Source organism: Vulpes vulpes, chromosome 1 (genome assembly GCF_048418805.1).
Source record: "Vulpes vulpes isolate BD-2025 chromosome 1, VulVul3, whole genome shotgun sequence".
In the NCBI taxonomy this organism is placed as follows: domain Eukaryota; kingdom Metazoa; phylum Chordata; class Mammalia; order Carnivora; family Canidae; genus Vulpes; species Vulpes vulpes.
In genome coordinates, this window is record NC_132780.1 from 3546861 (window position 1) to 3559503 (window position 12643).

Here is a 12643-nt window from a genome sequence, read left to right on the forward strand (position 1 = left end):
AGTAACCAATGTTGTTAATGTTGCTCAGAAATGGTGTCAGAGGGCAGGCATCCTCCCATTGCCACCAGTCTCAACAGGAAAGCTCGCAACATTTCACCACTAAGAGTGGCATTTATTGCAGTTTTATTTAATAGAACCATTTTAAAAGTTTACATCTATTCCTAATACTTTCTTTAAGAATTTTAACATCTAGGGGCACCTGGGTGGCTCAGTTGGTTAAGCATCTGCCTTCAGCTTAGGTCATGATCCCACAGTCCTGGGGTGGAGGCCTGCTCAGTGGGGAGTGTGCTTCTCCCTCTGTCCCTCTCCAGCTTATGCTCTCTTTCTTTCTCAGATAAATAAAATCTTTTTTTTTTTTTTAAAAAGAGTTTTTACGTCTAGATTCATGAGTGAAAAATGAAAATTAATTTTCCTTTCTTATTTTTATTTATTTATTTATTTATTTATTTATTTATTTATTTACTTTATTTTCCTTTCTTATAATTGTTAGGCTTTGATATGAAGGAGACATTGATCTCATAAAATAAATTAGGTAGTATTAATTCCTTTTCTGTTCTTCAGAAGAGTTTATAAGACTGGAATTATTTCCTCCTAGACTATTTTTAGAATACTCTGGTCAAGCTATCTAGGTGTACAGTTTTCTTCAAGGAAAGATCTTTGGATTCGGGTTCTTTAGTGACTAAAGTATTCAGGGATTCTTTTTGAGTCAGTTTTGGGAAGTTATGTTTTTCTAGGAATGTCACTATTTTGCCTGAATTTTCAAATTTATTGGCAGGAGCTTATTTTATTTCTGGCGCGCACAAATTTAAACATCTACGTGGTGGACTGAGCCTCTTCTATCAACCGATTCTCGTTGCTAAGTAGTGTTTGTTTGTTTTTTAACCTTGTCATCTGTCTTGCAAGATATTAATGTAACTTACCACCTCTCTTTTAGTTTGCATTTGAGTAGAATGGCTTTTTCTGCCCTTTCACTTTGGACCTTTCTGTGTCTTTCTGATGGAGATGTGAAGCTTAAAGGCAATACAAAGCGGCTGTTAGAGTTTAGCTACACCACTGCGGAGCATCTCTGCCTTGGAACCCATTGAGTGCGGCTGGCAGGAGCCTTGCCTCTCCCAGGGCACAGGCCTTGGGTCACAGCCCAGAGTCACAGGTAAATGTAAATTCCTGGTCTGATTCCTCCCTGTGATGAGCGTCTTCTCCACCTCCTAGGGCCTTCCCCTCCCTGGCCCATAGGTGAGAGCCCCTGAGGCTTACTAAAACCCTGCTCGTTTTGGTTTGCATTGACCAATCTGGCCTTCACCCAAAAACCCCACAGCACACCACTCCTAGACCCGTGGTCCCTCCAGGTACCTGTGGGTTATAAACCGCTATTTCACCTTCCCTTGTGGTCTTACTGTGCTCACCATCCAACACTCAGGGCTCTACTCAACAAACGTTAATTTAACATTTAGCCTCTTTAGTGTTATCTACTCCTGATATATTTGCCTTTCAATCTTTTCATTTTACATTTTCTATTTTACCACTTGTCCTAGCTTTCCCTTTTGCCTTCATTTGGACTGATTTTTTTTTTTTTTTAATCATTCTTTCCCTATACTACTTTAGAAGTTACGGACATTCCACAAATTTCATCATGCGTATTTTCAAACTATAAAGTGAACCAGGGAACCCTGGGTGGTGCAGTGGTTTGGCACCTGCCTTTGGCCCAGGGCGCGATCCTGGAGACCCAGGATCGAATCCCACGTCAGGCTCCCGGTGCATGGAGCCTGCTTCTCCCTCTGCCTATGTCTCTGCCTCTCTCTCTCTCTCTCTGTGACTATCATAAAAATAAATAAATAAAAATAAAAAAATAAAATAAAATAAAATAAAATAAATAAATAAATAAACAAATAAATAAAGTGAACTAACACCTTTCTCCTCTCTGGAGTGATATAAAGACTTTAGGAGACAAACACCATTGACCCCCTTTCCTGATTATATACTATTATTGTTGTGCATTTGAATTCTATGTATTTTTCAATCCCAAAAGATATTATTATGGCTTTATGGAATCAATGTTCATTTATGTTTATTGACATCTTTATGTGTCCTTCTTACTCTAGTTTCTCTCTTGCACATCCAACACTGAACTATGTTTCTCCTCCCGATGTATATCCACTTTTAGAATTGCCTTTAATGTAGGTCTGCTGGTGGTGATGCTCAGTTTGGGTTTGAAAATACCCTTCTTTTGACTTTATTCCTGAAAGGCATTTTCTCCAGAATGAAATCCTAGCTCGTCAGGGGTTGTTTGTTCCCCAGCACCTGGAAGCTAGCGTTCCAGTGACTGGCGTGTCCCCTGTGACCTGTTAAACGTCCTGTTGTTGCTGAACTCCCTTGGAGGAACTCTGTCCTCCACTTTTCACTGAGATGGCTCTTCACTTACCCAACCGTGCTTGTGCTCGCTGGGCTAGCAGAGCCCACGGACTGCCGACCGTCTTCAGCAGGGAAGACTCCCCACGGACATACCTCTAACCACTCCCAGTTAAATACATCCCCGTGTCGCTTCCTGCCTGTGATGCCACAACCTTAGAACACTCCAGGCCATCCTAGGGATACTTGCTTCTGACCTATTTTTCAGTTCACCAATCCACCATCCTGCTACGTCTGATCTACAGTCAGGCCCATCCAGTGAGTTCTGAATTTCAGTTATTGTAATTTTCCAGTTCTAAACATTCTTCCTTTCCGAATCCAGTATTATGTTTTATAGTTCCCTGAAGACATTTTGGAGGCTTTTATTTCTTTAAGCCTAAGAGTTACCAGTTGTTTTATAGGCTTTGTCTGATAATTCTCCTATCTGGATTCTTTATTATAATTATTTGCTACTTCTGCTGGTTCCCAGTCACTGTATGTCGGGCTTGCTTTGTGTCCTGCAATCCTTGAAACATTTTTAGGGGTAAAGAGCCTTCCTCCAGGGAAGATTGAGGGCTGACTGGTTTCAAGTTCACCTTACCCTGAGGATGAAGCCCTTTGGAATCCCAGCTCTCGATCTGTTTGCAGGTGATGGGCTTGTCTCATCGTTCTCAGTCCACTGATATTTCATGGGGTGTATCTGGGTGCGGGTCTTTTTCATTCACTATACCAGGTACTCTGCAGGTCTTAGCAGTCAAGGTGGTCGGACACTTGGAAAAGTCCTTCAACTAATTATGTCTTCCTTCCCATTTTCCTTAATCTTTCTTTCTGAGATTCCTGACGATCTGAGGTGGGACTTCCTGGACAGCTAAGTCTTCCATCCATCACCTTCTCTCCATTCCTAATTGTTTCCTTATGTGCTAGCAGAATCGACCAATGTGTCTTTAAGCCCTTCTATGCAATTTTCTTTAGATTCTGCTAATTGTTTCCAATCTTGCTGTTAATGATTTTTACTTTTTTATGGCATCTTACTCTCTATATTCTGAGTTCTCTATATTATATTTTCTTTGAAAGAAGTGAGTTTCTGTGCTTATGTAGGTCTCTCTCTTTATTGTATTTTCCCCCCACTATACCCAATGATCCTTGTCGTTTGTTCACACCTAGGAGTCTGTTCTTATTTTAGGATGAAGGACTTGGCATTTCATATGTATTATGTAAAGAGGCTGCTCTTCTGCGCTGGCATCTCCCTGAGCTGGCATATCACTGACAGCTGAGCAAGACTCTGTCTACACAGATGAGTTATATGAATAGTTGGCTTCACTTTAGAATAGCAACACTTCCCCCGCCCCAAAAGCCAGAATAAGGAAGGCTTTCCTTGTATAGATACCACTAGTCACCCCAAACCCTTAGCTCTCCCTAAACAAGTCTGCTAACTTTCTTTAGAAGTGGGGTGACACCCTATTTTTCTCCCACGACCCATCCTGGGTAGGCTCAGCCTTTGTAAGCAACAGTAAAAGTAAAAAACAATCCAAGCTTCCAGGTGTGACCACCAGCACAGCAGGTGACTGTTCACTAGGAAAATAACCTCCTGCTATTCCTTGGGCCATGGCTCCTCCCAGGCGAGGTTGCCAACAGATAGAACAAGCTGACTAAAAGGAGGAGCCCCTGCATATTTATGATCCGCACGGCCCTGCACCAGGAAAGGAGACACAACACACATGCACCATACCTAGAAGCTCATCGAGCGCAGGTTCCATTTACCCCTTTTCTATAAAAACAAAAATCTTTTTCTCATGACCTCTTCTTTGCCTGAGACACAACTCTTTCCCAAACTCCTCAGACCCACCCCCCATTGCAGGAGCTCGTGCTACAGCTGCTTGGCTGCTAACTAATGACTATCCTTCTACACGTGGTGCATCTCTTACTGCCCTACCAGAGTGGGGAGGGAGCCCCCCTAACGGAGGCAACCAGACAGCAGGTGCTCTGAAGCCTTGCAGCCCTTCTCCCCTGTGCCCTTGGCTCGCCTCACGTCTGTGGTATTCTCCTCGTCTGTTTTTCCACCAGGTCTTGGCAGAGCCTCTATAGACTCCCGAGTGCACACATTCCATCCTTGATGAATTGGTGCCCCTCTCCCCGCGTTAACGATTCTCTTGCCCATCACTGTGCCTTCCAACAGAGAACCATCAGGGTAAACTCTCCACATCCACCCTGACTCCTCTACCCTCTACCCCACCCGTCAACTCAGAGCCCAAAGCGTCCCAGCAAAGGGCTGGCATAAAGGCTTTCCGTCCCTACTCTGGGTCACCCTCTACCACAACACCCCTCATCTAATTTCCACTTAAAAGAGATTGGGTGACATGTGTACCTTCCCAACAACCATGTCTTCCACTGCCTTCCCACTCCCACTGGTGGCCTCCTTTTGAAGGTTTTTATACCTTCTATACTCACATTTGGGGGGGGGGGCATTAGAATATGTGGTTGTGGGGGCGCCCGAGTGGCTCAGTCAGGTGAGCGTCTGACTCTTGGTTTTGGCTCAGGGCATGATCAACAGGTCATGAAATGGAGCCCCGTGTCGATTCTTGGGATTCTTTCCCTCTTCTTCTCCCTCCCCCGCTGCTGCTCTTCCTGGTTTACAAGCTCTCTCTTTCTCTCTCTCAAGTTAAGTAAATAGATAAAATATTTAAAAAAATAAAAAAGAGTATGTCATTATGACATCCAGAAAAAAACCATCAGCCACAGGGAGTGGGTGTTTGAGACAAATAAAATCATAAAGATGAATAGAACTTGAAAAAAATGTCCTTCCTCTACTGGAACAGAAAAGTAAGGCACAGGTCTGGCCCAGGCGGCATGTAACAGTATAGTCAAAACACGGGGTTCCAGTAGTTGGAATCACCAGCATTTACTAAAGTACTAATCTAAGCATTTTGCATGCTTAGACCGACTCATTGATTCCCCCACACCAAACACCTTAGCTGAGAGCTTCACCATTTAAAAAATTATTTCCCCCATTACAAAGGTAATGCATATTCATAATAGAACACATGGAAAATATTTTATAAAAAACACAAAGAAAATTTAAATCAACCATTTTTTTGTTTATGGTTTTTTTTTAAGTTTTAAAATTTGATTTTAAATCACCCGTTTTGATGGTTAATTTTACGTGTCATCTTGGCTAGGCTACAGTTCCCAGTTGTTTGGGAAGACAGATGCTGCTGTGAAAGTTAGTTCGTAGATGTGATTAACCTCTATAAGCAACTGACTTTAAGTAAAACCTTATCCTCGAGAATGTGGGTGAGCCCCGTCTAATCAGTTGAAAGCTTCTGAGCCAAAACTGAGGTTTCCCAAAGAAGGAATTCTGCCTCAAGACTAACACAGAAATCCTGCCCGAATTCCTAGCCAGCCGGATGTCCTATGAACTTTGGATTTGCCAGCCCCTATAACTGTGTAAACCGATTCCTTAAAATAAATCTCTAGAAATATCTATACACGTATCCTACATATATATTAGTTGTTTCTCTAGAGAACCCTGATTACTGATATACACACAGAATTTTCACCTGCCAAAGAGAATTTCTATTAATATTTTTCCATTCTTCCAGTCTTTCTTTTCTATGTACTTATGGTATACGTGTGTGTGACCATATACATTCAGGTGTGTACATACGCAATTATACATACAAAGACACACACGCACGCCAGAATGATCAACTCATCCCACTTTGCCTTGGACTTTCCCAGTTTTAGCACTGGGATTCCCACATGCTGGGAAAACCTCAGTCCCAGGCAAACAGAGATGGTTGGTCACCTTAATACACACACATACACTTTTTTCCTTTTTAAATAAAATTGCGATCATTCTAGACATACTGTTTTGTAATCTACTTTCTTCACTCAAAAATATTTCCCCAAACTTCCCAAAAGACTCTTTTGTGATGTCCTGTTTAATGGCTGCATTGCACTGCATTTCATGATTGTCTCCTTTCATCCAATCAGCTCCCTCTGACTGGATATCCAGGTTTCCAGTTCCACTACTTTAGATTCTTTTTTTAAGATTTTTTTTTTTTAATTTTTTTTTTTTTTTGTAATTTATTTATGACAGACAGAGAGAGAGAGAGGCAGAGACACAGGCAGAGGGAGAAGCAGGCTCCATGCCGGGAGCCCGACACGGGACTCAATCCCGGGACTCCAGGATCAGGCCCTGGGCTAAAAGCGGCGCTAAACCGCTGAGCCACCCAGGGATTCCCTACTTTAGATTATCTTTGGGCCTAAAACCAATGAAGGCTGGAAGAGCTGGGAGAGAAGAAGTCACACACACACACACACACACACACACACACAGTGTAGACCGTGGCCCTCAAGGACAGGCCTAGTGGACTTTAGTAAGCACAGGTTTACCATTCTCAGTCCCAGACATCTGTGCGGGTGTAGCTAAATGACTCAGGAAAAGATGGGCAGCCTCTCTCTATTCCACCTAAAACCACATGCACAGGGATGCACCCAAACTTGACAAGACACCACATCCTTACCTTTTTAACTCATTTACAATTGAAGTGTGAACGTTCATTGCAATCTTGCCATCCAGCTGCGTTTTTAGGTTCTGGCATTCGGTACGTAAACTTTCCAATTGCTCCTTCTTTTCAGTTAGTTCTTTTTCTTGGTTTTGTGTTTTAGTCTCCAGAAGCATTAGTTGTTTGGTCACTTTAGAAACTGAAAAACAAACGAGATGGATAAAGCCTTGGTACAGAAGACTTAAGAAACACGATGATTGATTAGTAGGTAATATCACGGACAGCCAGGTTAGGAAAACACTAATCTTGAAAAAAAAATCTTTTGGAGATTTATATATTAATGCCCAAAGCCTTATACTTAGAAACTACTGTCCCAATATTAAACATTGACCAAATGTAGACTTTCTTACTGGGGCTCAATATATTGATATCATTGTTGATCTATGATGTCAGCCAAACAAGAGAGGATTTTAGCCTTTAAGGAATGGACTTCCAAAGACTGAAGCCTTAAGTTATACCCAGATGTGCAGATGTGCAGCATCGTGATGTTATCTCCAAAACTGCAAGATTTTCAAGTATTTAAGGCCATCAAGCACGGCCCAACTTTTCTTCCTTTTCCTCATTAAGTTATGTTTTGAAGTGAATCATAAATATTTTCACCCCGTGCAACAGTGTATACGTAATGGTAAGATTCTTCCATAGCTGACACTATATGGCACTAAGAGGTATTAGAGCATAAAACCTTAAGTCCTTCTACACCATGGAAAGATCTAGTTGATCAAAATGAATGGCTCCCTCTAGGAAATGGGAAGGTAAGGTAGGCAGGTGACTGGATTGAATCTATCCTCCCTGACTAGAACAATCATCATACCTGCTCATATCTGCGACATTGGAAGGAATTAAGCTCAGGAAATACCAAATTAATTTTCCCTGCCATCTCTGATTTCGAAAACAAAGACAGAAAGCGCGACAGCCTTCTTTCTCCCCCGCCCCAAGTAATGCCAGAGTAAAGGTAAATATGTGTGTGCCACGGAGAGTCTAAGGGGAAGTCCTGTGAAGGAAATTCTTGTTGGACGCTCCGACAGACCTTCTTTTATTTATTTATTTTTTATTTATTTATTTTAGATTTATTTACTTGAAAGAAAGGGAGCAAAAAGTGGAGGGAGAGAGAATCTGAAGCAGGCTCCGCACTGAGCACACAGCCCGATGCAGGGCTCGATCCCACAACTCAGAGACCATGTCCTGAGCGGGTACCAAGAGTCGGATGCTCAATTGACTTTGAGCCACCCGGGTGCCCCAGGACGCTCTCACTTCCTGGCTCGCGGAAACAAATGAAGTGCCAGCTCTGTAGCTTCAGCAGCAGTGGGGGCTCTAGGGCCCTGTGTGTTAGGGGCAGTCATTAAAGAATCAGGAGCACAAGGGAAAACGGAAAGGGGATACACCGGCTCACTCAAGACACTAATATTTTGCCCTCCTGTTATTCTTATATTCTTATATTATTCTTTGCTGGAAAAGAAAAGTCAGTAAAGGGAAGAAAATGCCACTACCTTTCGTGCTTGTAAATTTGGGTTTAACCAAAGTAGGAGAAATGACTCAATCTGGCCCACTTTAAAGTCCCCGGCTGGGGAAGCCTGGGTGGCTCAGGGTTTAGTGCTGCCCTCAGCCCAGGGCATGATCCTGGGGTCCCAGGATCAAGTCCCATGTCAGGCTCCCTGCATGGAGCCCGCTTCTCCCTCTGCCTGTGTCTCTGCTGCTTGCTCTCTCTCTCTGTGTCTCTCATTAATAAATAAATAAAATCTTAAAAAAAAATAGCATTTAAAAATAAATAAATAAAGTCCCCAGCCATATGCTGTGCACCTCTGAGGAGCAGGGAGGGCCACATGGGGCAAGGGGGGGCTCATAGAAGGTACAGAAGGGAGAGTCGGCTCTGAAGGAAGGGCAAGAGAACAAAGAAACTGTTCAGAGAACAAATTCGTTCTACTTATTTACTCACATAACAAGTATTCAGAAACTGATGCTGGTGCTGTTTCAAATATTCACCTCACATGATTTTTTTTCCACTTATGTGGCACTGGTGCCCCCAAGCCCAGTTCTGCTGGCTCTAAGGGACCATCTACATTTGCTTTAAAACATATTTAGGGGATCCCTGGGTGGCGCAGCAGTTTACCGCCTGCCTTTGGCCCAGGGCACGATCCTGGAGACCCGGGATCGAATCCCACATCGGGCTCCCGGTGCATGGAGCCTGCTTCTCCCTCTGCCTATGTCTCTGCCTCTCTCTCTCTCTCTGTGTGACTATCATAAATAAATAAATAAATTTTAAAAAAAATTAAAAAATAAAAAAAAATAAAACATATTTAGAATACCCGGAAAGACACTACGGAGTCTAAGAGAAGGCAATCGACGCATTATGGGTAACGGTGGGATGTGCTACACCATACACAGCTGCCACATTCGAGAAAACCTGATTTCCTCCATCTTTAATTTGGAGGGGGTCCTTCCCGGGAGCAGGGTGGGGGGTGGGGGCGCAGGTGTAAAATGATGCAACAGCAATCATGATTCCTCGCTGGAAAGATGGCTCACCTTCCTGGAGACGCTCCTGGTGGGTGTCCTTGACTTTTCGGTGCTGAATCTCCAGCTGCTCTATCAACAATTTGTTTTCCTCTAGAACCAGTTCTGCCTGAGTCTGTAGCTGACGCCTATAATTCATTCACAAAATTAAATACTGCCACTCAGGACAGCGATAAAGTTTGAATTATGAACTGCTTCAGTAGCTTTTTAGACACTTACAAAAGCAGAAAAGAGTCGGATAGGAGACTCTCATGTACACCACACAACACCCAGCCTGAACAACATGTATAAACCTCCAATCCTCACGCCCACTGGACTGTTCTGAAAGCCAGTAGGAAATGAGAAGAATTTAGAATTTAGAAATTAGAACTTAGAATTTAGAAAGCTCCTGTTTTAATTGAGAAATAGGGGATCCCTGGGTGGCTCAGCGGTTTAGCGCCTGCCTTTGGCCTGGGGCGCGATCCTGGAGTCCCGGGATCGAGTCTCGGGCTCCCTGCATGGAGCCTGCCTCTCTCTCTCTCTCTCTCTCTCTCTCATAAATAAGTAAATAAATAAATAAATAAATAAATCTTTAAAAAAAAGAGAGAGAAATAACTCACATATTATCAATAGCCTATCTGCCCCCCAAACAATGATTTTGTTGAAAGCCTCTGGCTGGTTTCGAGTACTAAAACAGCCCTTTCCTTACAGGGGGTGCAGAGTGAATCCTGGCCAGGCTCAACCTTCAGGATCAAAGATTCCAATTAGAGAGAGCTTAAGGCACCTTTGAAGTCTGGTTAGATGCTTACCATTCAAAGCACGTAATAAACCAGTAAATTACCACAAACTTTCACCTTAAACTCAAAAAGTGAGGTGGAGGAAGGAGAGGAAAAAAGGCAAAAGGAGCCGAGCTACAGCAACGGCCTCCCTCCAACAGCAGCTGCACCCTGGCTGCCAGGCACCTGCTGCAGACGCCCGCGCCCCTGATGGGGAGGGAGGTACCCTGCCGTCTGCCCACCCAGGCTGGCCTGCTCCGGGCTCCTTCCTCCCGCCTCAGGCTGACCAGCCCCACTTCCCTCCATTCACACTGGACTTTCTTCCAACTTCCTTCCTTCCTCCCTCCTTTTTCTCCTTCCTTCCTGCCCTCTTTACTTCTTTCCCCATCTGTTTCCCTCCTTCCTTTCTTCCCCTCCTACCATTCTGTCTCCTTTCTTTTTTAAACAAAAGAGCTTCTCCTAATTCTTAAAAAAAAAAAAAAAAAAAAGAGTTAAAACCTAAGACTTAGTCTAATATTCTCTCCCACTTTGTGGGTAAAGAAGCTAAGGCCCATTAAGCATGAGGTATCCCAGTTGGCCAGAGGAAGTCAGGAAGAGAAACGCAGAGTTTAGCTGCAGCCCATAAGTCCACGGAGAAATTACGTGAGCCTGAGGGGACGGCTTTGACTGCAGTGTGAAGTTGGCGTGCCCGAGTGTCCGGGGGGGTGTACCGCATCTGACACCTGTGCGGGGACAGCGGACAGCACCCAAGGAGGCTGGGGGGTGCAGGGTCATGAGAGCCAGGGGCTGCAGGGCCAGCAGATCTGCCTACAGGACCCCTCCCCGAGCTGGAGGACAGTGTGTTAGAGAAGGGGGAGGTCACCTGGGGGGCCTCCAGGGGCACCACACAGACCTAGCGCTGCCCACCCAGGCCCAGGCTGCCACACTAGAGCAGCGTGCCAAGCATAGGCCCTAATAGCAGGATTGGGGAACACTGTGCACAAGTGGATTTGAGAGTGAGGTCTTTCTTTTCTGTTGTTTATTTGTTTTCGCTTTATAGAGAAAGAAACGGGTTTGACCAGCACGTATATACAAGGTTAGAGGAAGGATCTGAGATCTCAGGTCCCTGGAGGGCTCTTGGAAGCAGTCTAACTGACCTGCTTTCCAGGGTTCGAGGGAGAAACAGGCTAAGAGCCCCGACAGAAGAGGCAAGTTCAACAGGGGAAGCCACAGTGTGCCCTGAGATCCAGCAGCTGCCCAGGCCACTCCCAGCTGGCACTTCAGTGACCCTCGCGTCACAGAGAACCCACCTAATGGGAGGAAGGCTGCTGACTCCTATTCCAAATTCCTGGACATCACATGGGGAAAATATTTTAATTTTGTTCAGGGATGTTAAGGCACCTTAAAAGTTACTAAATATAACATAGCTACCCAAGGAGGAAAAGATCGATCTGAATAGTTTTTGCTTGGACATTGCGTTTAGACTTTCTAAGACAATTACTTTCTCATATTCATGACTAGCCATCTGCTGATGATCCGGACACAGCCTTGCCCTCGAGGAGCTCATCACGGAGGACACGTGAGACAGGTGTGGAGACACACAGGTAGGGACAGCATGGCACATACCAGGACAGGGCGTGTGTCCAGGGCTGTGTCAGAAGCTGAGACAAGGAAGCAATGATCTCTGCCTTCAGGGAGAGCTACTGACCAGCACCGTTCGTTCAGGGCCATGTGAGCAGGGCCAGATGGGTGGGTAAGGGTGCAGAAGGGGCGTTCTGGGGCGAGGCAGCACCAGCAGTGGGATAGAGTGAGGCCAGACTCAACTGTCAGAGAATGGGAGGCTGCAGAAAGGGCAGGGCAGGTGGGAGCTGGGTGTACGGGGCCCCATCCTGAGCTGTCTCTTTGAAAGCCCTGGGCACAGTCACAGAGGGCAAAAGGGATGTGACTCAAAGTCACATCCCTTTGGGATGGGAAAGGGATTTGGGATGGGAAAACCACCGTACAGACGTACGACCTCAGAAAATAAAACTGGGGAAAGTAGATGGATTTCAGGTTTAAAAACCTATTTAGGATTTTTAACGTCATAATCTTTAAAATTCAATTTTAGAATATTTTACTACATTTTCATCATAGCTTATTAATTTCTTAGAAACTCTCCCTGAAAATATTTTAGTTAAGGAAAGAAGATGTATTTGATGATTTAATAAAACTTATTCCTGGGGATCCCTGGGTGGCTCAGCGGTTTAACACCTGCCTTTGGCCCAGGGCATGATCCTGGAGTCCCAGGATCAAGTCCCATATCAGGCTTGCTGCATGGAGCCTGCTTCTCCCTCTGCCTGTGTCTCTTCCTGTCTCTCTATGTCTCTCATGAATAAATAAAATCTTTAAAAATAAACAAACAAACAAATAAATAAATAAATAAAATAAAATAAAATAAAATAAAATAAA

The 12643-nt window shown here is 44.2% G+C and overlaps 1 protein-coding gene across 5 annotated transcripts in view; it reads right to left on the reverse strand.

The window, feature by feature from the left end:
- Positions 1 to 12643, reverse strand: part of CEP89 (centrosomal protein 89) — a 74160-nt gene that overhangs the window by 22665 nt on the left and 38852 nt on the right. For all 5 annotated transcript variants that reach the window (XM_026010176.2, XM_026010175.2, XM_072749939.1 and 2 more), the window contains 2 exons: positions 9474 to 9589; positions 6912 to 7092 (listed from right to left, as the gene is read on the reverse strand). In XM_026010176.2, the coding sequence (XP_025865961.2) occupies positions 6912 to 7092; positions 9474 to 9589 (297 nt within the window). The remainder of the gene's footprint in view (positions 1 to 6911; positions 7093 to 9473; positions 9590 to 12643) is intronic.